Source organism: Chiroxiphia lanceolata, chromosome 1 (genome assembly GCF_009829145.1).
Source record: "Chiroxiphia lanceolata isolate bChiLan1 chromosome 1, bChiLan1.pri, whole genome shotgun sequence".
NCBI lineage: Eukaryota > Metazoa > Chordata > Aves > Passeriformes > Pipridae > Chiroxiphia > Chiroxiphia lanceolata.
In genome coordinates, this window is record NC_045637.1 from 91,946,765 (window position 1) to 91,967,692 (window position 20,928).

Consider the following 20,928-nt stretch of genomic DNA (forward strand, 5'->3'; position numbering starts at 1 on the left):
AGCTAAGCTATTACGTTGATTCTTCTTCAGCCTCTAGATTCATGATAAACCACTACCTTTTAGCTATGGCAAATGGAGCATTTTGCAATTTCTTGAAAGTAAGAGAAAATATTTCTCTTAGTTTTACAGTTTTTGCATTCACAATTGCATAACTACTAAAAGTAATATGAAGGCAAAAAAGATAGTTATTGTTGACTTCATTTTTTAGCTTTCTGGTATGTGAGTACTGTAGGTTTTCTGTCATATTCTGTACTTTAAAATCCTCTCCTCTGAGGAATATCACTGTATGTCTCTCTTGCCTTTAAAGTGTGTTGTAACTGAGTGATATTGTCAAATTTTTCTCCTTCAGTGTTGCCAAAACGTTTTTGAATAGCATTGATGAAAATGGGACACTAATCATTATTCACTGTGCTTTAAATTGGCAAAGCTCTGCTAAGCAAAGGATGTTTTAGTGCCTAAAGCCTTGAAAAGTCTTTGTTATTTTGGAAGCAGTGTATCTAGAAATTATGTGGCTAGATATAAATGTGCAATATTTCTATAATTGTGCATGCTTTTAATAGGTGGTAGCCTAATTTCTGAACGGGTTGATTTTATTTGCTTTAGATAAACTCATGTAGTAATAGAACCCTTATATGTAATGATAATCAAATTCTTTGGGTTTCATCTTTTAATGAGTATTAAAGATTGTAAAATAAATTCTGTAGTAGTTCTAATTTTTTAATTACTATTATTCTGCTCTTCTCCATCAGGAAGGAACTGGAGACCTTCAAAGGTAAATTCTATTTTTATTTTCTACTTCAATGTTTGCAAGTAATTACAGTAATTCTTGTATTAAGTGAAACTAGTAAGGAACTGTTGCACTTCTACATCTTACAGTGTTAATTTTATGTGAACCCAACAAGCTGTTTATTTTTCAGTTTATCTGTTCTTGCTGCTAATTTCTTTGGAAGAGTCATAAGTGTGGGAAGAACACAGATAGTTTGTTGCCTTATCTAGGTTTCAGAGATTGTCTGCCTAATTCAAGCCTTTCCTATGGTGTTCAGTTTTGGAAGCTAAGGGCCTTGTCTTCAACTAGTTGATGTCTTTTCTACCATGAATATATTTTTGACACATGCCACAGCCTGTTACTTTTTTGATTTTTATCTGGCTATTTCTAGGGCATTTTCACAGTATTATGTTAGCAGACAAATATAATTTTTGTAGTTCAACATGATGATGTATACAAATATTTGTCCAAAATATGATGTAATCGCTGGCAACTGTCATGTATTATTGCTTTGTCTGTGGTGCATAGATGGAACATATTACCATTTGCAGTAAATACTAAATTCAGGTTTACTCTACCTACTCATGTTAATGTTTGATCAGCTTGAGAATTGCCCTCATCTTTTACTTTGGTTAGGATGTGACTAGCTTTGTGACTAATCTTTATGCGAATGAAGTCAGGTACATTGATGTATGTCAATTACTTGCCTTTTGAAATTGAAAGAAGGAGTGGAAATTTCTTCCAGCTACATCTTTGCCTTTTCAGTTCATTACTGTCTCATCTTTGTGATGCTAAAAAAGGAAAATAATAAAGCTACATTAACAGATAAGCAACACAGATTATGAAATATGTCACTTTATCTGTAGCTTACCATAACAACACTTTTCTTGATTGATTTGACAACTTTCAACGCAGATTAGCTCAATGTAAAACCAAAGATAATGTGAAGCTCATTCTGTTCCAAAGCAAGACAACTACTTTGTAGTACCTGATGCTTGTGAGAATAGTGAATCCTGGGAGTTTTGTTTGTATTGATTAGGTGTTCTAAGTGATTTTTTTTTTTTTTTGGAAGCCAGGAGAACAGTTTCCAATGTTATTTGTCTCTTGGCTTCTTGTTATTTTAGTAGAGATTTTAACTTTATTTGACAGTAAGTATTTTACAAAGATAATTCTTTTGATGGAAGAGGAAGGTGTTAGTTATATGCCGACCTTGAAATTTATACCAAACTAAACAGCTGGTTCTGTAATGGGTACAGAAGCATACAGATTTCCAATGCTATTATGGAAGACTTGTCTTGGTAGCCAAGGGAAGGCTAGAAAAGCACAGACAGAGTGACAGATGTTTGAAAAGGGGTATTAAACATCTGTAAGCATATTTTCTGTGGGTTTTTGTACAATGGACAAGCTTGTATCTGACAGAAGAGAGAGGAGTAATAGCTAAGAAAATTTGAAGAATGGTCTTGTCGAGCAAGTCTAAATTCTTTCTGTAAGATGACAACAAGAAGATTTAAAATAAACAATAGATTCGGTGTTTTGACTTTGGCAACAACTTTCACTGTCTTGCCTGACATTTCCCACAAAATTGAGATTAGACTACTAAAAACCAGGTGCGTGGTTGATTGAAGATGCATACTTGCAGGAGATGGTTTTGTGTTTCTGGCTTACTAAGTTGTTCCTTCTCAGATCTGATGCTACTTGGAATTTTTGTTAACCTCGATTGAACTAGAAGTGTTCATTAGATTGTTTTCAGTCAGGTTTTTTTGGCCTTTTGGACCTTACATCAATGTCTGAGTATCTAGCGTCAGCTCATTGGAAACAGAGAGAGTAGGAGATTCTTAATCATGAAGGATTCATGATTACATAGTGACAGATGTTTGGGTTCTACAGCAGCTTTGCCTAATCTAACTGGTGGCTTCTTCTTGTGTTTTCTGTTTTGAGCTTGGGCACTCGATTTGCTTTAGTTTTGGTTGATGAAGCACACTAGAATAACTTGGTATATGTCTGTAGAAGTCCTGTCACAGAGGAAGGAAAAGACAGCAGCAAGGTCAGGCAGTGTGTCTAAGTTTAAAATTTAACACAGTAATCTAAAAAGCAAAAGCTTCTGGGGGTATATTACCTAACTCATTTGAAGGTTGTGGTGAGGAAGTATTAGTGCCATTATATGAAGCTTTTATGGTAAGAACTTATCTTGCTCATAACTCTGGTTTGTTGTATACAGGAAAAGTTGGTTCCAACTGAAATATGTTAAATAGTTGAGTAGTAGATGGTTCTTTACATTTTTATATTGCAAGTATAGACTACATCCTCAACTCATTTATCTTTGCACAACTGTCCATAGTGTTGTCTTCATCAACATTCCATTCATTAAATACCGAGCTAGGGGTCTAGGAAAGAAGAACTGTTTAAAATACCTTTATATACACTTGCATCTTTCAATGCATGTGCACTTGGAAGCACTGTACATTAAATTATGTTCTAATGGAAAAAACCAGAAATGCCATTTTTTATAATAGTAACTTGCTATTTGGAAATCTGAATACCATATGCTAAAAAGTAATGGCATCCATATTAAGGGTGGTAAATGTCTTGAATAAAAATATACTTCATAAAGATACAAGTTCATTCTATCTGAATATGCAGAAATTAAAATACCACAAAAACATTCCTTAAATATGTTTGCTCTAGAGGTTAAAAGAGGGTTGTATGCACACTTTTCAGTGTCCAGATATAGCTCTCACATTCACCAATGCTGAGTTCTTATGCCTTGCTCGGGGTAGAAAGTGAGTTTTACTGGAATGAAGAAATTGAATGGTCTAGTCTAAGGTTCAAAATAGCACAGCACTAAAAACTTGAATTCAGTGATACATCCCATCAATTGCACAATGAATACAGAAAAAGTGCTAATTAGATGTCGCGACTGACAATGAAAATACAGATCTGACTCACAAGACAGGTGGGCAGCTTCACAGGCCTCTCAGATCTGCTTTAAAATTTTATTTCCCTGGAGTTTTGTGTATGTATAAATATAAATAGCTATAGATACAGAGGTGTAGTCTGTAAACTTGTGAAATCTTCAAATGTCTGTAACCTTATAAACATTTTCATTGCCTTGTATATGCCTAGTATTTACTTATCTTAATATTGAAATAAAATCACCTTTCACGTAACCAAGAAACAGAATTATTTCTGGTTTCATTTAGAACTTCCCACTCTGTGTGCTAAGGTACAAAGTGGTAATTCATTGACCTTACGAGTATATTCTTTGGGGATACCAGGTGTCATCAAGGAAGGGCTCTAACAAAGAATGTATATACCTGTTTGCAACACTGAAAAGTATTGGGAATCCTCTAACATGTGTTGGTGTTACTACCTTTAAGGAGCATGAAATAAGTATATAATACTGTTCTACGAAATGATTAATTATTTTTGTATTTGTCAGTGGAGATATTCTTTTAGAATTTGTTCATGTCATTTTCATGTTGGTATTGTAGATACCAATTGGCTTTCATTGTGAGAAGTAAATTTTACTTTTCTTCCTCTTACCTTAAGACTTATTTTTTGCAGATATTCTCCTTTGTTGTTTGCTGTACCCACATTATATAGGGGCAGGACAGACCTCTCCAGTCACTCTTCTTTCAACTGCAGTGGTTTTCTGTTACAATGTAATTGCAATTGATTATTACTTAGTAATCTGTGATGCTGAGAAAGTGAAGGTCCTTTCTTCTATTTTACTTTCTTTTCCTTTCTTTCTATTGAACATCTCTCTCTTACGAAGGCGGGGAATGAGAATGTCATGTTATTGTTGATGCTGCTTCACCACTGGCATTTGTGTACCTGAAGTGTGAGTGTGCACTAGGACAGAACATCTCAAAGTTTGTGCAGTCCATTTATTATTTTTTTTTAGTACTTTATCTTTCAGAGATCTTTGCTGTAAAAGATGATGGGTTTATGAATGGGAACATTGGTATGCCAAATGGAGTAGCCTGCAAGTCTCTTCCTAGTGCGTATCAGTTTCAGTCTTTGGAGAACTGTTTGCAAGAGCAGGCTTATGCTCTGTGCTGTCCTGTCCCGTCTGAGACTTACAGAGTTGCTAAAAAAAGGGGTTCTATTGTGGATCTTGTTCTTGCAATATTAATTTTAATTGATGTTTGTGTAAGTATGTGTTTGACTTTAGTATTTGATAAATTGTACTCTCGCATGGTTTAGAAAGGCTGTGTATCGCTTTCATTTTACAGCTGAGAAACTAGAAATTAGTCAGTGAATATGTGGTTATTTTCTCCTGATACTTGAAACCTCATGCATTTATGACTGCACTGAGATTTGAAATCATTCCACCATCTTTCTAGACACATGGTACCATTTTTTAATTTTTTATTTTTCTTTTTGAGTTAACCTTACTTTTGTTCCAGCGCAGCCAGGATTGTTTAGGAAATAGTTACATGATACTGTTAATCTCATTAGAAGATGGAAGGGTGAAGCAGATAATGAGATAGGTAATCAGCAGTGAGACTGTGAGGGGAAAAAAATAAAAGTTATAAAACTAGTAGAATTATACAATGTTAATAACATATACTCTTGAGTTTACTTCAGAAATAGAAGTTTACTTCTAGTTTCTCTAAATGGGAACTGTATACACGATAGATTTAAAAATTGCTTCTAAAAGTCCCTTTTTATTAAAAGTTTAGGATGCAGTGTTTGAATTAATTTCTAGAAAGAAAACTAAAGCACTGGAGGCCATTTAGAAATCATCAGCACAGCACTTTTGAACAATGAAAGGTGGCAGAAACTTTGTAAGGGCAAATATGCACATGGCTTTGGCTACTGAGTCATGCATATTTCTAAGCTTTAACAGGATTAGTTTCATTCAAGCTCAGGGAAACAGGTCATATGACCATTTTCAGCAATTCTGTTTACAATACAACAGAATATGTTCTCAGCCTTTTGAATCAGAGATCTCTCCCAAACAAGTCCTGATAAGTTTTAAGAGCTTTATCAAAATACTCTTTGAAAAGGTGACCACTGAAGTAAAGAGATGTTTTTTCTTGCTTTTCCCTTCAAGGTTAAGTCATTGGGTCATATTTGATATACAGAACTTTTGTCATCCCTGTTCATGCATCTAAGAAGCTTCTGTTGAAATTGCAATTTTCTAGTCCTTTTATCAGGAGCTTAAATATGTTCATATCTAGACTTTAATTTCCTGACTTTCACTGTTCCCTTTAAGAGCACGCAGTATTTGGAGCAGTCTGTTGGCTCTGTTTCTTTGTTCTCCATTTTTTGAAACGTATTCGCTTCAACAAATGGTATGTCAAACTGATTTATTTTTTTCTTCCAGTGTAGGGATCCTCTTTATTGTGCTGTATTCTGATGGCTGTCAAAATAAAAAACTTCTTTCTGCTTTTCATATTGCCTTCCAGATGCGTGGGTAATATGCAACGGAGATCTTTACAGCTCATGGTTGACAAAGCTCATACGTTCAGTGATGGAGCTGTTCTTAAAGCTGAGGTGTAATTTTGAGCACAAAATCCTCTATGTTTGTTCTGAGCAAGAGTAAGATGACATTGTGGTAGAAATTTGTAACAGCTACATGGAGTTTGTTTACTTTAACATTTCTAAATATACTACCCTAGAGCCTGTAACTTAGGAACATCCAAGGAGTTTCGTTACTTAGTTGTTTAACAATTCTAATTTAATTGTCGTATTTTGTGATTTTTACATTTCAATGGCTCATTTGAATAGGGGAGGGAGGGTGTCTTTGGTTGTTTGGGTGCGTCTTCCAAAACATGCTGTTGGGAGATAGGCAGTGTTTTTGCAAGGAGTGTTTCCTGATAGTTTTAGAATTTATTTAGGTGACCGTGTTCCAAAACTTCAGTGTTTAAACCTATAGCACAAACAACTCTTATTTTGGCATACCAGAAAAAAGTTGGGAAACAATTACTTATTTGTATTGTAATAAAACTAAGATGGAATTAAAATTTCAGGTTTATATTCTGATTTCAGGGATTTTCATAATTATTTTGCTATGAGCTGCAAATATTCTGATAGATTTTTATTTAATAATGTGTTTTACTAGCTTCTTTCCCATTCAGGCTATGGGAGGAGAACAGCTTTGGATGTTCTGTATTGTCTGTGTCAAGAATTGACCAAGACTCCATGATAACCATTCTCTTGAGAATGGAAAGATTTGAAACTTGGGCACTTCTAGTCAAACTTTGAGTGAAATGCAAATAAGTTTAACTGCTTAAGTCTTCCATTATAGTGTAATAGGATGAGACAGACGAGAAGGAAACCAAAGTGTCCTTATAGCTACCTTGCTTTTGATTTTGCTTTTTGTATTTTCAAGTTTGTAGACTCTTGCATCTGTTTAACTCTCAGGACACGTTTTTGAAGTTTCTAGATTTATATCTAGCTATTTATAACTTCTCTTTTTCCTCGAAGTAGATATGGCCTTCAAGTCAAGCCTTTAAAAAAAAAATTTTTTTTTAAATCCTTGAAATAGAGTAATTTAAGAAACGTCTTGGCCTTGCTGGTTTCAGCCTTCCACAGTAGTTATTGAATCTTTGTAAATCTGGGTGGATATTACCAGCACTGAGATGTATAAGCTTTCAAATTTACATTTCTGTAGCCCACAGGTAGATGGTGCTGATTTGAACACATCTGGTTCTATTTGGCAGAGTTATCAGACTTAATTGCGAACTTTCAGAACTTGTTCCATGTGTGAATACACACCCAAGAACAGTGTAAGTTTTCAGTTTTCTGTGTAGGTAGAGACTGCATGGGATAAGGCACAAAAGCAATTGCTTGCCTCTTGCTGACCCTGTAAAGAGGACTTCTTTCTCAATTGGCAACACTATTGCATTGAGCGCTAGGTGTTGTTGAAAATTTATTAGCTACCTTTGACAAGACAACAAAACATTTGCTGGATTAAGTATTATTATGACTGGGAGTGAAACAAACTACAATGGATAGCATCTTGTGTATGCATTTATTTTGCAGATGACTTAAATTTGTTACCTAACTGGTTAATGTTGACAAGCATCAACTCTTCAGGACAGGCTATTTTTTATACAAGAAGTAGAATGTACATTTCAATGGAAGAAGAAAAAAAGGGGGTTTTAAGTGTATCTCAGCTGTAGAAATAAAATTATCTACAATTCTGTCTTCAATCACTTCATCAGAAAGGCATTTTCCATTATGCTTTGCCAAAACGAGGGCTGCATTGTCAACTAACTTAATCATAGAATGGTTTAGGTTGGAAGAGATGTTAAAAATCATCTAGTTCCAAACCCCCTGCCATGGTCGGAATGCCACTCACTAGATCAGGTTGCTCAGGGCCGCATCCAACCTGGCCTTGAGCACTTCGAGCAATGGGGCATCCACAACTTCTCTAGGTGGCCTGTTCCAGTGCCTCACCACCCTCAGAGTGAAAAATATCTTCCTAACATCTAATCTAAACCTACTCTCTTGCAGTGTAAAGCCATGCCCTCTTGTTCTGTCACTATCTGCCTGTATAAAAAGTCACTCTCCCTCCATTTTGTAAACCCCTTTAAGGTACTGGAATGCTGCAATGAGGTCTCCCTGTAGCCTTTTCTTCCCCATGCTGAACAACCCCAGCTCTTAATAATCTGATATGATGGAGAATTATTTTCCCTTTGCTCATTTTTTATTAGTTTTCAACTGGTGAGGGAAAACCAGCTTTTGTGGTAGTGGCTGTACAGGCTTGGGTGGATCTTAGTGATAAAATGGCATCTGTTACTAAGGTGGTTATATATTGGAAGCAGGTCTGAATTTTCAAAGCTGTAAATAAAGGAAATCTGAAGTTTAGAAAAGGATGCTATAGAGATACTGGATTATTTATGGACAAAGTAGATAATCAGATTTTCTTGGAATAAATATTGTGTGCCCTTGTAACTCGGCTGATCAAAGATAGGTTTGGGTTTTGTAACATCTCCTACCCCAAACTACTTCTGGTTTAATTATTTAAATGTACTTTTTTATTATTTTTGTTTGTTGGCTATATGTTACCGTGGCTATAATGTTACTTTGGCTATAATGTTTCTTTATATGTTACAGATTCAATAGTGCTGTTTGTAATCTCTTTGCTCAACTAGATTTCAGGATATTTTTATGATGGTTATCACCTGAAAGTGCTATTCAGACAATGAGTTGTTATAACCCATAGAATGCTGATGTTACTGATACTTCTGAAACCTTGTGTTTATCAGGTTTTTGTAATACTAGGTCTGACTGTAAAAGTAGAAGGTAGGAACACTTTTTTTAATTCTGATTTATCTACATGTATTTTTAGAGAATCTTGTGTTTTTTTAGTGTGGCACCGTTATAGTGTTTCATCTTGTCTTATGCTGCTTTGCATTTTGAGGAAGCTAGTTTATCCTCCCAACAAATTTTAATATTCATGCATTTATGTAGTTTTATCTTTTTTTCCTTTAGTCCTACTCTTTCTGCATTCTAGTATGGCACTAAGTCAAAAGACCTTTCAGAGGTCAGATGTATTTAAAATAAGATGCCTGGATATATATCTTAAAATAAGATACATGGATGTGCAGGTACAGCTCCTGTTGGCTGTGATGGAAGTTTGCCCTGTACTGGAGTCAGCCTTGCAGAATCCTGATTTTGTAAGGCGTGGAGGAGGCCAGGGTAACAACAGAGGTTTTCTCTGGCCAGGGTGAATAGCAAACTGTGGAGATAATAGGAAACAATTTCATGGGAACATAAGTCCTGTCATACTTAGTTTGTGTAGAAAAGAAAACATTTAAAGGTGTAATATTTTAATTGTCTCTAATGCTTGAGTGAATGATGTGGAAAAAAATAGAAGCATATTTTGTCTGCAGCTCTAACTTGAATTCATCCTTTAATTACTGAAGTCCAGACTGAAGGCGGGATTATCTCGTGATTATTATTATTCTTTTAATCTTTCACGTGGATATTTTTGGTGTTATTTTCACCAGTTAAATAAAACCAAGTTTTGTAGGCCCATATATTCTTTGTATTTTTACTTTTAATTATGTCGATTGGAGAAGTATTTGTTATATAATTGCCTTTTGTCTGCACTCTCTATTTTGATAACTGTCACAGAGAAGCTTTTTAAAATGTGATTTTTTTTTTTAAGTAAAAGAAAGGAATTGCTGTGGCTTCTGGCAGCACTACGCACCCTCCTAAGCTGAAGAGGCAATGTGTGCCAGTGTTCCCAATTCTGAGGAACGCCTTACAGTTTTTGAAACATAAATACACTGTTGTGTAACTGCAGCATCACCATAACCAAAGATTCTCAGTCATATACCCTTTCTGTATTTTTTTTTTGGCTGCATAACAGGGTTTTTTTAAGTTTTTGATGAAAATGCAGCCTGGATGTGTAATACAAAAAATTCAGCTTTCAGTAGAGAATAGTGTTCCTAATTTATTTAAAAACCACATCTAAGGCTTTTAATATTTTATGTGTGAAGTAAGAATAATATGTAATCTGGTTTATGGGGTATCTGAGCTAAGCCATGTTAAGGAAAAGCACTTTGAGGGGAGAACCTTGTGAATATCACCTGATAAAAAAGAAGAATTCAGAACCCTTCTGTACGTTTTCCTTTGCTCCTAAATCATTTTCAGACGCTGCCAGCTCTCAGCCAAATAAACACATGCTGTAACTGCATGTCATCCGATTATATCCTGCTGGGAAGATTTCTCTCTCTCCAGCACCCCTTGATTCAGCAGCATGTGGTACCTTCCTAAATACATGCATGCATTTCTGGTGTAGCCCAGCTGCTGGTAGCTTGTGCTCAGGTTCTGGAAAGGCGCTGAGTTGAAGTATCCATGTGTATTCATCTGCGTGCGAGTGACCCATCGAAAACTGCTTTGAAAAAGCAGCCTTCTGGCATCGGTCTTTGTTCTACATCAGTGAAGATGCACATCAGTGGAGCTGCTTGGTAACTGGAGCTTTCACTTGACCAGTGCTGGGTTTCTTTTTACTTGCTCATTTCTTACTGCCATGTCATCTCCGGGAGGCACTGAGAATACTCAGAAGAATTCATGTAGGTGTAACTTTATTATCATCTTTATTATTTTTCAGCTTAATTTGCTGAGCTCATGTAAAATGCAAAATGCAATTAAAGTTGTCTTAATTAATTTCCTCAGTTACCTACATTGCCTGATTTGCGAAGGGTGTGCTATAAATTGAGAGGTTAATTATCAACTTGATTTAGCAAATTTGAAAGAAATAGCGACTTAATGTCTTTTTCGTCAGGGCTTTTGTTTATTGCTTTGCTTTTGTACGTTGCTTTACATAATTGTCAAGGTAATATTAGTCGGAATTAGTAAAAGAATACAAATACACAGATATCTTGTTAGCTAAAATTCAAGCAAGCTTGTCAAAGGGTGGGGTGATAGCACAGGATGAGAGGAGACAGAGAATTATTATCTGAAGATGAAACCAAGAATAAAAAAAGAGAGCTGTGAATATATTAGTGTAGATGCAGTCATGCTAATTCTCAGTATCCTTTAGATAAATAAAATAATAAGTAAATTATAAAGTTATATTTTTAACTGAAGCAGTCAATGCTATTTACATCCATATGAGCCACCTGTATCATATAAAACAATGTTCTTAATGCAATCAATAACAGTTTTATGCTGTTAATTTGTAACTAATGATGTTTAGAACTGTGCATTACTTGAAGCAGAAATAAAGTCTGGATTTCTACTCTGCATCTTTTTATGTTCTTTTATATAACCACTGGAAGAGGTTTTTTTTCTGTTACCATTCACGTGGATTTTTTTTCAGTTGATGTCCAGGACCAAAAGATAAGAGTAGATTGAACAATTTGTTATTTTAATAACCTGTTGGAGCATACCTTTATCAAGGTTCTACCTATGAACTATAATTCTGACCACTAAATTAGGTATTCATATTACAGACTAATGTAAAGGTGAACATTTTGTTTTAAACAATTCATCTGATATGGGAGAACTCCTTACATTTGTGTTGATTAGGAATACTTCATTTGTAAATACAGTTGTTTTCAATAAATCTAGTCAGATCAATTGACTGTTTACTTAAAGATGGCAAAATTTATCCTCTGTTATGCTAAATGTGGTGTGACCACTTATCGCTCAAAATTGTCAGTGTTGTAAGCAATATATATACTACTGGTATAATCCATTTTGTATCCTTAACTACTTTATACATATTGTCAGAAGTTGTCCTTTACTTGTTCTTGTTTCCTGATATTGAAATGGAAGTATGGAGAATTCAGGGTGCAGCTGCAAATATTTTTTTTTCCTTATTTACAATCATATCTTGGACAGTAGAACAGCTCTTTTGTGTGTGGGGTGGGAGACAACCTTGAAATTATACTTGTGTAAGGATTAGAATATGAAATTGGAGAATAGTTCTGAAATATGAGCCTTAGCAATATCACTCCAGCTACTGCTGGGAAGAGGTAACAGTAAGTAGAAGCTTTAGTATGAACATTAATATTGGAAAGATTAACATGTCTATGGTAACCAGAATTACTCTAATGTGATTAAAAAAAATTATCTTCTATAGCTTGGTGACAGAAAAAAAAGTAATGAAAAACTTATGCAAAGAGATTATATATATATATATATATTATATATATATATACCACCAATGTAAGATGAGGTTAATGACAAATTAAGAAATACTCATACATATACTTTTAAAAAGATTGCTTCTTTCTAGCAAGATCAGTTCTAGTAGTACTTTTTGGGGTGCTGAAAGACCAAATGGTATAGACTCTTACTGCCTGTGATTTTATCTTGGTGCAAATGAATTTTTGAACAGTTTTATAATGACAGTATTCTTGTTGTTGTTGTTGTTGTTGCATGCTGCTTCTATTTTATGTTAAAAATGTAACTATAAGTGCAGACATTTCATCAGTTTGATTTGTAACCAAATAAATGTACAGTAATGGATTGTACACTTTTTATATTTCTCCACATGGCACTGTTTCTTTCTGTTATGGGACTCTAGATAATGATGTTATTCTGTTCAGTGTTCAAAAATAGTGGAATTTTTTTAAAAGCTGCAGTAGAAATAATTTATTCCTTCCTTATAGCATGTCCTTACATAAATCTCAGCCCCACCTTTCACAGCAGTGAAAGCAGTTATTAAACTGCTTTCACTACTCAGGTTTTAATGATGTGCATGGCCAAGGTGTGCACGTGAGCATATAAGAATTCTGAATGCTTCTCTACTCCTTGTCACTAAATGGAACAAAAATGTGGATACTCTGGTAAACAATTCTGCCCATTTTATTTAGGAGTGTTACATATGCCATGTGAAATTGTATCAAGGCATTGGAGCTGAAAGTGTAGAAACATAAGTCTTCAGTATTTTAGCTAGTGTGGCGTCCTTTTTGTGAAATTATATTCCTTTGGAAAATGGCATTGAATAATAATGAAATACTTAAAAAGTGAACTATTTTAAAAAATCAGTAAAACACTTTTGTATGTATGTAATGTTTCTAAATTGCATATTTCTAATAGAGTATGTGAGTTAAGGCCGAAAGAGGTTAAGAGGCAGTTCTGACTAACTGAATGCATTGTTTCATTTTTAATCACTTGGGTTACTCTGTGGATTAGGGTGAAATAAGAATCTTGTGGAGATGTCATTCAGCTCTTTTTTCTCTTTTATGCAGAAGGCAGCTAGTGCTATTTTGCTGTTGCATAAATGAGACTTGATCAAAACGTAGTTGGCTGTGTCTCATTTTAAATCAAACAGGAATGGTGCCATTTATAGGAATAAGTTTCTGGCTTAATTAGACGATTATGTAATCACTCCGGACCCTGCACACCAGCATTTCCACTGGCTCAGGAGGGTTTTCCCTTGATCATAATCTTAAATCCTCATAGATTTATTCTCTCTTCTGTGGTTATTGTACATTAAACTGAAAATCCACGCTTTGTGGAGAAAACACACTGAAAACCATCTGATGTGTTTTCAGTTATCTTGTGCATTCACATGGGTAGGAAATAAAACTGGTGGTACTTGATAAGCTCGGGTTTTGTGGCTCACCAGTGATGTGGGAATTGCTGTTTTGCAGACAAAACTGTCCTAAGCCTTAATCATAGGTGTAATGTAATTTTTTTTTTCCAAAGTCTGTTTAACCACATAATGGAGTTAGAACGGTGGGGTTCTTGCCTTTGTCTTAAAGAGCACCAGTTACTTGTCCATGCAGTTATTCTCAGGTGCCAGGGTAGTTTCTGGCCCTTGCTGGAGAGCAGGGTCCTCAGGAGGGGCCTGCAGGTTCAACTTCTGTCTCCACAAACCTGTGTGACTGGAGGAAGTCTATCCACATTGCAGGTTTGGATGACATATGCATTTTCCCTTTTTGCTTGTTGGAAACAAGGTCAAGTGACATGGGAAGAATTCAGAGATGCTGCTTGCTCCTATAGGGAGAAAATCTGTGTGGCCAAAGCTCAACTAGAGTTGAAATAAGGGGGACAATAGGAAGAGTTTTTTCAAATACATTAATGGCAATAGGCAACATAGAAATATCATTGACCTGTTACAGGATGGGAATGGTAACATCACAACCAGAGGCAGAGACAAGGCAGAGGTGTTTAACACTTTCTTTGCCTCTGTTTTCAACACGGATGACCCACCGAGGGTGTCTCAGTGCCCTGAGCTGCAGGACCATGACTGCCAGAATGATCAACTCCCAGGCAACCCTGAAATTGTACGGGATCTGCTGCTCCGGCTGGATCCCTACAAATCTATGGGGCCTGATGGGATTCATCCAGAATCCTCAAAGAGCTGGCTGATGTCGTCGCAAAACCTCTCCTGATGATTTTTGAGCGGTCTTGAGAATCTGGAGAGGTCCCAGCTGACTGGAAGATAGAGAATGTTGTCCTGATTTTCAAGAAGGGCAAAAAGGAGGACCCAGGAAACTACAGGCCTGTCAGACTCACTTCAGTGCCTGTTAAAGTAACAGGGAAGATTATTCTGGGAGGTATTGAAAAACACCTGAAAGACAATGCAGACAGTGTACAGTTTCATGAGGGGAAAGTCCTGCTTATCAAACCTGATTTCCTTTTATGACAAGGTAACCCACCAAGTTGATCAAGAGAAGCCAGTTGATGTAATCTTCTTGGATTTCGGTAAAGCTTTCAACACAGTAAAGTCTCTCACAGGAGCCTTCTGGACAAAATGTCCAGCACACAACTGGATAAACACATCATGTGGTGGGTGAGCAATTGGCTCACGGATTGAGCACAGAGGGTAACAGTGAATGGGGTAACATCAAACAGGCGATCTGTCGCTAGTGGGGTTCTGCAGGCCTCCATCTTAGGCGCCGTGCTCTTCAACATCTTCATAAAGATTACAAGATGCTAGGAGAACTTGGCTTGCTTGATGGAGCAGGGGACATGGAGACTTCTACTTCTAAGCATATTGAAGGAATGAGTGTCAAGAAAAAAATTCCTGAAAGGCCAGTGTGTGTTGGGCTGGGGTGGCTTGGGGGGGTTGTTTTGTAGTAATTAATATACCTCCAGCTAAGTGTTAATTGTGTTAAACTGTCTTAGTATTAATTCAGCAAAGAGGCTTTCTTAAATCCTGTAAGCACAGAAAATACTGGCTGCCTATGTTGTGATAGTGCTCAATTTTTTGTTTTGTCTAGCATCAGTTGTCTTCTGCCCTATCGTAGTCATCAAATTACTTGGGAAGAGGAACATAGGAGTATTTGAACAACGCATCTGGCGTGCTGGGTCCAGTTCTGGGCTCCTCAGTACAAAAAAGACAAGGAGCTACTTGAGAGGGTTCAGCGGAGGTCACAAAGATGATGAGGGGTCCGAAGCATCTCTCTTACGAGGAGACACTGCAGGAGCTGGGCCTGTTTAGTCTGGAGAAGAGAGGACTGAGAGGAGATCTCATCAATACATATAAATACCTCCAAGTCAGGTGCCAAGAGGATAGTGCCAGACTCTTTTCAGTGGTGCCCAGCGACAGGACGAAAAGCAATGACCATAAACTAAAACACAAGAAGTTTGGCTTCAATGGGAGGAAGAACTTCCTTACATTGAGGGTGACAGAGCACTGGAACAGGCTGCCCAGGGGGGTCATGGAGTCTTCCTATCTGGAGACATTCCAAACCCATCTGGTTGCATTCCTGCTCTAGGTGACCCTGCCCTGGCAGTGGAGTTGGACTGGATAATCTCCAGAGGTCTCTTCCAACTGTAACAATTCTGTGATTCTACTGAAGTCTGTTGGGCAGAAAAGTTTCTTTCATAAGCTGTTGGTTTTCTGATTCTTGGAATCTGCTGCTCTTCTGTCTACAGAGGGTGAGATTTAATAGCTCTGTGGTATAAATGTAGTCATCGATGACTAACCTACAACTTCGTTATATAAATGTCAATTTTGCCATATTCCGTTAATTGAATCCCTGTTCCAGTGATGTCCTCACTCATCATTCTTGGTTGCTATTTTGATATAGAAGGCAATATGGCATCTGTCTGCTAGCAAAGGCTTCTGTAAAGAGTTCTGTATAAAGCCACAAGATTGTATGTAATTGTTAACTTTGTTAAAAAGGACAAGTGTGAGAAAAGTGTGGGAAAGGTTTTGATTTTATCATTGCCAGAAGACTTAACCACATCTCAAGTACTAAACCCAATTTAGATTCCTTCACAGAAGACAAAAGCTCCACATACCACTTACTAACTTTAAAATGCACTGACCTCAAACTTATCTGGTCATTTCTGTGATGAAGATGCATGATGCCCTTTCATGTTCTAAGCATAGGGAACAGGATAAAATTTAATAAAAATGTGTTTGATTTTTTCTTTTCCTGTAAAACTTCCATTTAAAACATCATTGCTTGCTAGGATTGCCTATTTGCCATGGACAAAAATATGCTGGTTTACCCTTGGTTTTCAATTCCATGTTGTACATGATACTTTCTCAGTTTTCTGTTTTACTGAGCTCTTTGGAAAGTGGTAGATAACTTGTGTAAACATGAAGTTTCTGTACAATGCAGCATTGTTTTTAGAAGCACCTTATTTTTTCTTTAAGTACAAGTTGCTGACTTCCCTCTGCATTTGTAAATGGAGCATTAGTGGCCATCAGTGTGATCTCTTATGTCATGACCTAAAAAGAAAATTTCAAAAGCTGCATTCCCTCCCTTCCGAAGTCCTGGATGATCGCCAGAACTTTGCATTAAAGCCCACAAGCAGTGGTACTAGGACAGTTTTTGCCTTAAAAGATAGGTGGAGTTACATGCGGATCACCGAGCTAGCATCTCTAGTGGGATGGAGACAGATTTGCTCTGACAATATAATGCGCTTTGCAAGCTTCTATTTTAAGAATTCTTTGCTCTGTGACTTTTTAAAGACTATATTGAACAAGTATTTTGTTTCTCTTAAGAGTCTTAGACTTCAGGAGGCTCCAAGTTCATACCGACGTTGTTAAATTCTGCAAGTCAAAAAGTGCGTACACCTAGAGAAGTATTTTTGAGTACTCCTAAACATAGTTCTTCCATATTTTATTGCTCAGCTACTTCACAGTATTCTTTTGCACTGTTACCACTTGGCTAAGTGTAATCCAGTCTCCAAAACCTCTGAGAACTGATTTATGGAAGAACTTCCTATTTTATCATGCTACAAAAGTCTTGGAGTGATCTGTGAAGTCTTGAGTTCTGCATTCACCTTCAGGATGAGTGCAGGAGGGGCAGTGCAAGTGCAAGTGGCATGTCTCTGTGCTGCCTTACTTGATAAGCCTCGGATCTGACCTCGAGACTTCTTCTTGAATGAGAAGGTAGCTCAGTTTCTGGGCTCTGACAGTTATTCTCCAAGCACTGAAACAAAGATATCATTTGTAATGACTGAGCAGTTGAGCAGTTTGTATTTTGGGAGGCAGGGAAGGAGTGGCATTAATGTGCTGTGTCAGTTTATATAACCTTGGTGACTCAGTGGATGCACATTATGCTTCCAGTATTGCTGATTTAACTAGTTGACTGCTGCCTTTCTCTCAAATCTGTTAAGTCTGTTCCTACGGGTTAACAGAGGTGAAGGCTAAAATCTGTTTAACTATCTCAGACTTTTAAAGAATATTTAAAACGAAAGTAAATGTGCAATTTAAATGAAATATTGAAGTCTCACTTGAAATGTGAGCAAAACTCACTATCTCCTGATCTGATCATGAGTGGATTTCCAAATAGAACATCATCAGATGTGACCTATATTATTATAGGCTTCACTGTAAATATATGTTCTTTTTAGCTTGTGGGTTTAAGAAGAACATAGCTTGTTTTAATGTCTATATACATTACTATACATGCCTATAAAATGAAATCTCTTTCAGGCTTCTTTATTATATTTTTCCCCCTAGGCTGAGTATCATCATTCAATTTACTATTTAGAAAGCATTAGACTGATATTAGAAAAAGCCAACCATCAGTCTTTAATAGCTGCTGATGTGATTACAGTTTTCACTTTAAAAAATGGATTATGATAGCAGTATGCAAATATATAATTTCTGACCTATTTTGAATGGTAAATGGAAACTGCTACCTTGCAAACTTCTTCAACAAAATGCAATTCATGCTGGCCCTCTAATACTTATGGTGTTCATATGTGAAATTATTTTGTAATACAACAAGTACAGTGTATTTGTAATGAACTGTGCACTTATGCATTTATCTTTATTAAAATTTAATTGAGGAGTTGCATGTCTATAAAGGTTTTAATATCTCAAATTAATACCTAGTAATAAGCTAATGATATGTATATACGTGTATATTTAGGTTAAACCAGATAAATGCTGTAAAAAATCCTTTGTTTTGAATTTATACAGACAAATGAGCATTTTACAGGGAACCTGATAGTTTGAATTTTTGATTGAAAGACCAGAATTAATTCATGTTTCATGAAAATCTATAACCTTATATATATTTTATGATTGGTTGTGAAGAACTTATTACTTTCCTGAATAATGCACCATGTTCACAAGCAGTGCTTATAACACACTATCAGAAATAAAGGACCAGAGAAGTGATTGTCCTTTGGCACTGGTAAGGCTGCACCTTGAATACTGTGTTCAGTTCTGAGCCTCTCACTACAGCAAAGACAACAAGGTGCTGGAGCGTGTCCAGAGAAGGGAAACAGCTGGTGAAGGATCTGGAGTAAAAGTCCTGTAAGGAGCAGCTGAGGAAGCTGGGAGTGTTTAGTCTAGAGAAAAGGAAGCTCACAGGAGACCTTATTGCTCTCTACAACTACCTGAAAGGAGGTTGTGGTGAGTTGGGGGTCAGTCTCTACTCTCAGGTAACAAGTGACAGGACAAGAGGAAATGGCCTCAAGTTACCCCAGAGATGGTTTAGGTTGGTTATTAGGAAAAATTTCTTCATGGAAAGGGTTGCCAAGCATTGGGACAGATAGCCCAGGCAAGTGGTGGAGTCATCATCCACGCATTTATGAATGAATCCCTCAAAGTGTTCAAAAATGTGTGGACAAGGATGGGTTTTAGTGGTGAACATGGTGGTGGTGCTGGGTTGATGACTGGGCTTGATGACCTTAGAGGTCTTTTTCAACTTTAATGATTTTATGATTCTATATTTACCAATTTTATTTTGAAAATACAGTATTGATATATTATCAAGTCTCAGTGTTTTTTTTCCTTCCTTCTTGACGAAGATTTTAGGTACTTTGTGGTTAGATCTGTCTTGGTCTGATGCAGCCACTGTTTGATGTTGATACTCTATTTACTGCATATATAAACACATGTATTGTCAAGGGAACTTGTTTAATAAATAAGGCACAGATGAAAAGTAGTTTAAAAGGAATAATATCAGCAAGCATGTTTCAAAATAGGAGGCTTGTTGACCAAATGTCTACAGTTTTCTAGAGCATGAAATTATAATAATGATGTTACTTTGATTCCTTATGCATGCTTCAGTTCTCATTAGCCTTGGATAGTCACTATTATAAACAGATTTAATAGTTTATAAGCGAATCACAATAGGTTGAAGTTCAGCACTTGCCGAACACCTTGGTATAGCATTCACTTGAACCTGGAGAGAAAATACTTGCACCAACAGAACAGGAACATTCCCACAGTTTCTTAGTTGATTCCCACCCCCACCTCAAGCTTTGTTCATAATTTCATGTACATTCAGGAACTGATATTGAGGATGATGCATTTACCAGATGCTGTCCCTGGTATGTTTGTCTTGGAAGACCTTATGTCATAATGTTTGTCATATTCCACAGGTTGTGTTGTTGCCCAAGCCCCAGGATAGATTAGATTGTTTGTGTTAGTCTTGCGAGGACTTTTTTGCTTAAATGCTCTTCGCTTATTCCACTTTGCCTGTCTCCTTTCTGTTTTGAAAGGCATCACGAAGTCTGAACATCAAATGTTTAGATCCTTTAATATCGTTTGTAACCCACTTCCATTAAATTTAATCTTTTATTTAAAAACAAATTTTGGTCTTCATGATTATGAACGATATTTTCCCTTGCATGAAACCAGTGAAATCAAATGGGTATCCTCTGTTAGAGTCTACAGCAGCCGCAAAGAGATGAGAAATATTCTGCCTAAATATCTGTTGAAAGCTTAAATCTTAAACATCATAATTTTATTTCTGTGTTAGTAACAAATAAAAATACTTTTGGTTGCTCTAAAAGGAGGCAACAAATCTCTTTGCCCACAGAAACTGGATGCTGTTGGAGCTGACAAAGCAGATGTATGATGATGGGAAGAAAGAGAAGGAAACAGGGCAGATATAATGGTGGCCTGAAGGCAATGTTTTCCCACTGTCATGCCAAATGTGTTGTGAACAAATAATTCATATTTAATAAAGGTCATATTGTATTCTAATGATATTTTCCTCTAAAATTAGTTGATGCTCAGATTTTGAGAGGCACGTTATTCAAGTTTAGATATGACAGAAGAAAAATGGCACACTGAGTAGGATCAGTACACTTCTGCTTATAGTTTATCTTAATGATTCAAAAATTAGCAGTTCCACTTTCTTTTTCAGAATCACTATGCAGTTCTGTAGGGCTCTTTGAATTGGTCCAAGTGCAGGTGGCTATACCTGTTCTAGAGATACAGTACATGATTTTCATTGCTATAGTAAGTAATACCTAGTACAGAGAGGTGCTATTTCAGGAAATAGAGTAATAGTTAGGAAATTTAATTTTTTCAG

General features: G+C 36.4%; 1 protein-coding gene across 2 annotated transcripts in view; it reads left to right on the forward strand.

The window, feature by feature from the left end:
- Nucleotides 1-20,928, forward strand: part of DTNBP1 (dystrobrevin binding protein 1) — a 71,011-nt gene that overhangs the window by 28,939 nt on the left and 21,144 nt on the right. The window contains exon 7 of one of the 2 annotated variants that reach the window (XM_032674703.1): nucleotides 750-772. The exons of the other annotated variant lie outside the window; for it this stretch is intronic. Coding sequence (XP_032530594.1) covers nucleotides 750-772 — 23 coding nt within the window. The remainder of the gene's footprint in view (nucleotides 1-749; nucleotides 773-20,928) is intronic. 2 annotated transcript variants of the gene reach the window in all.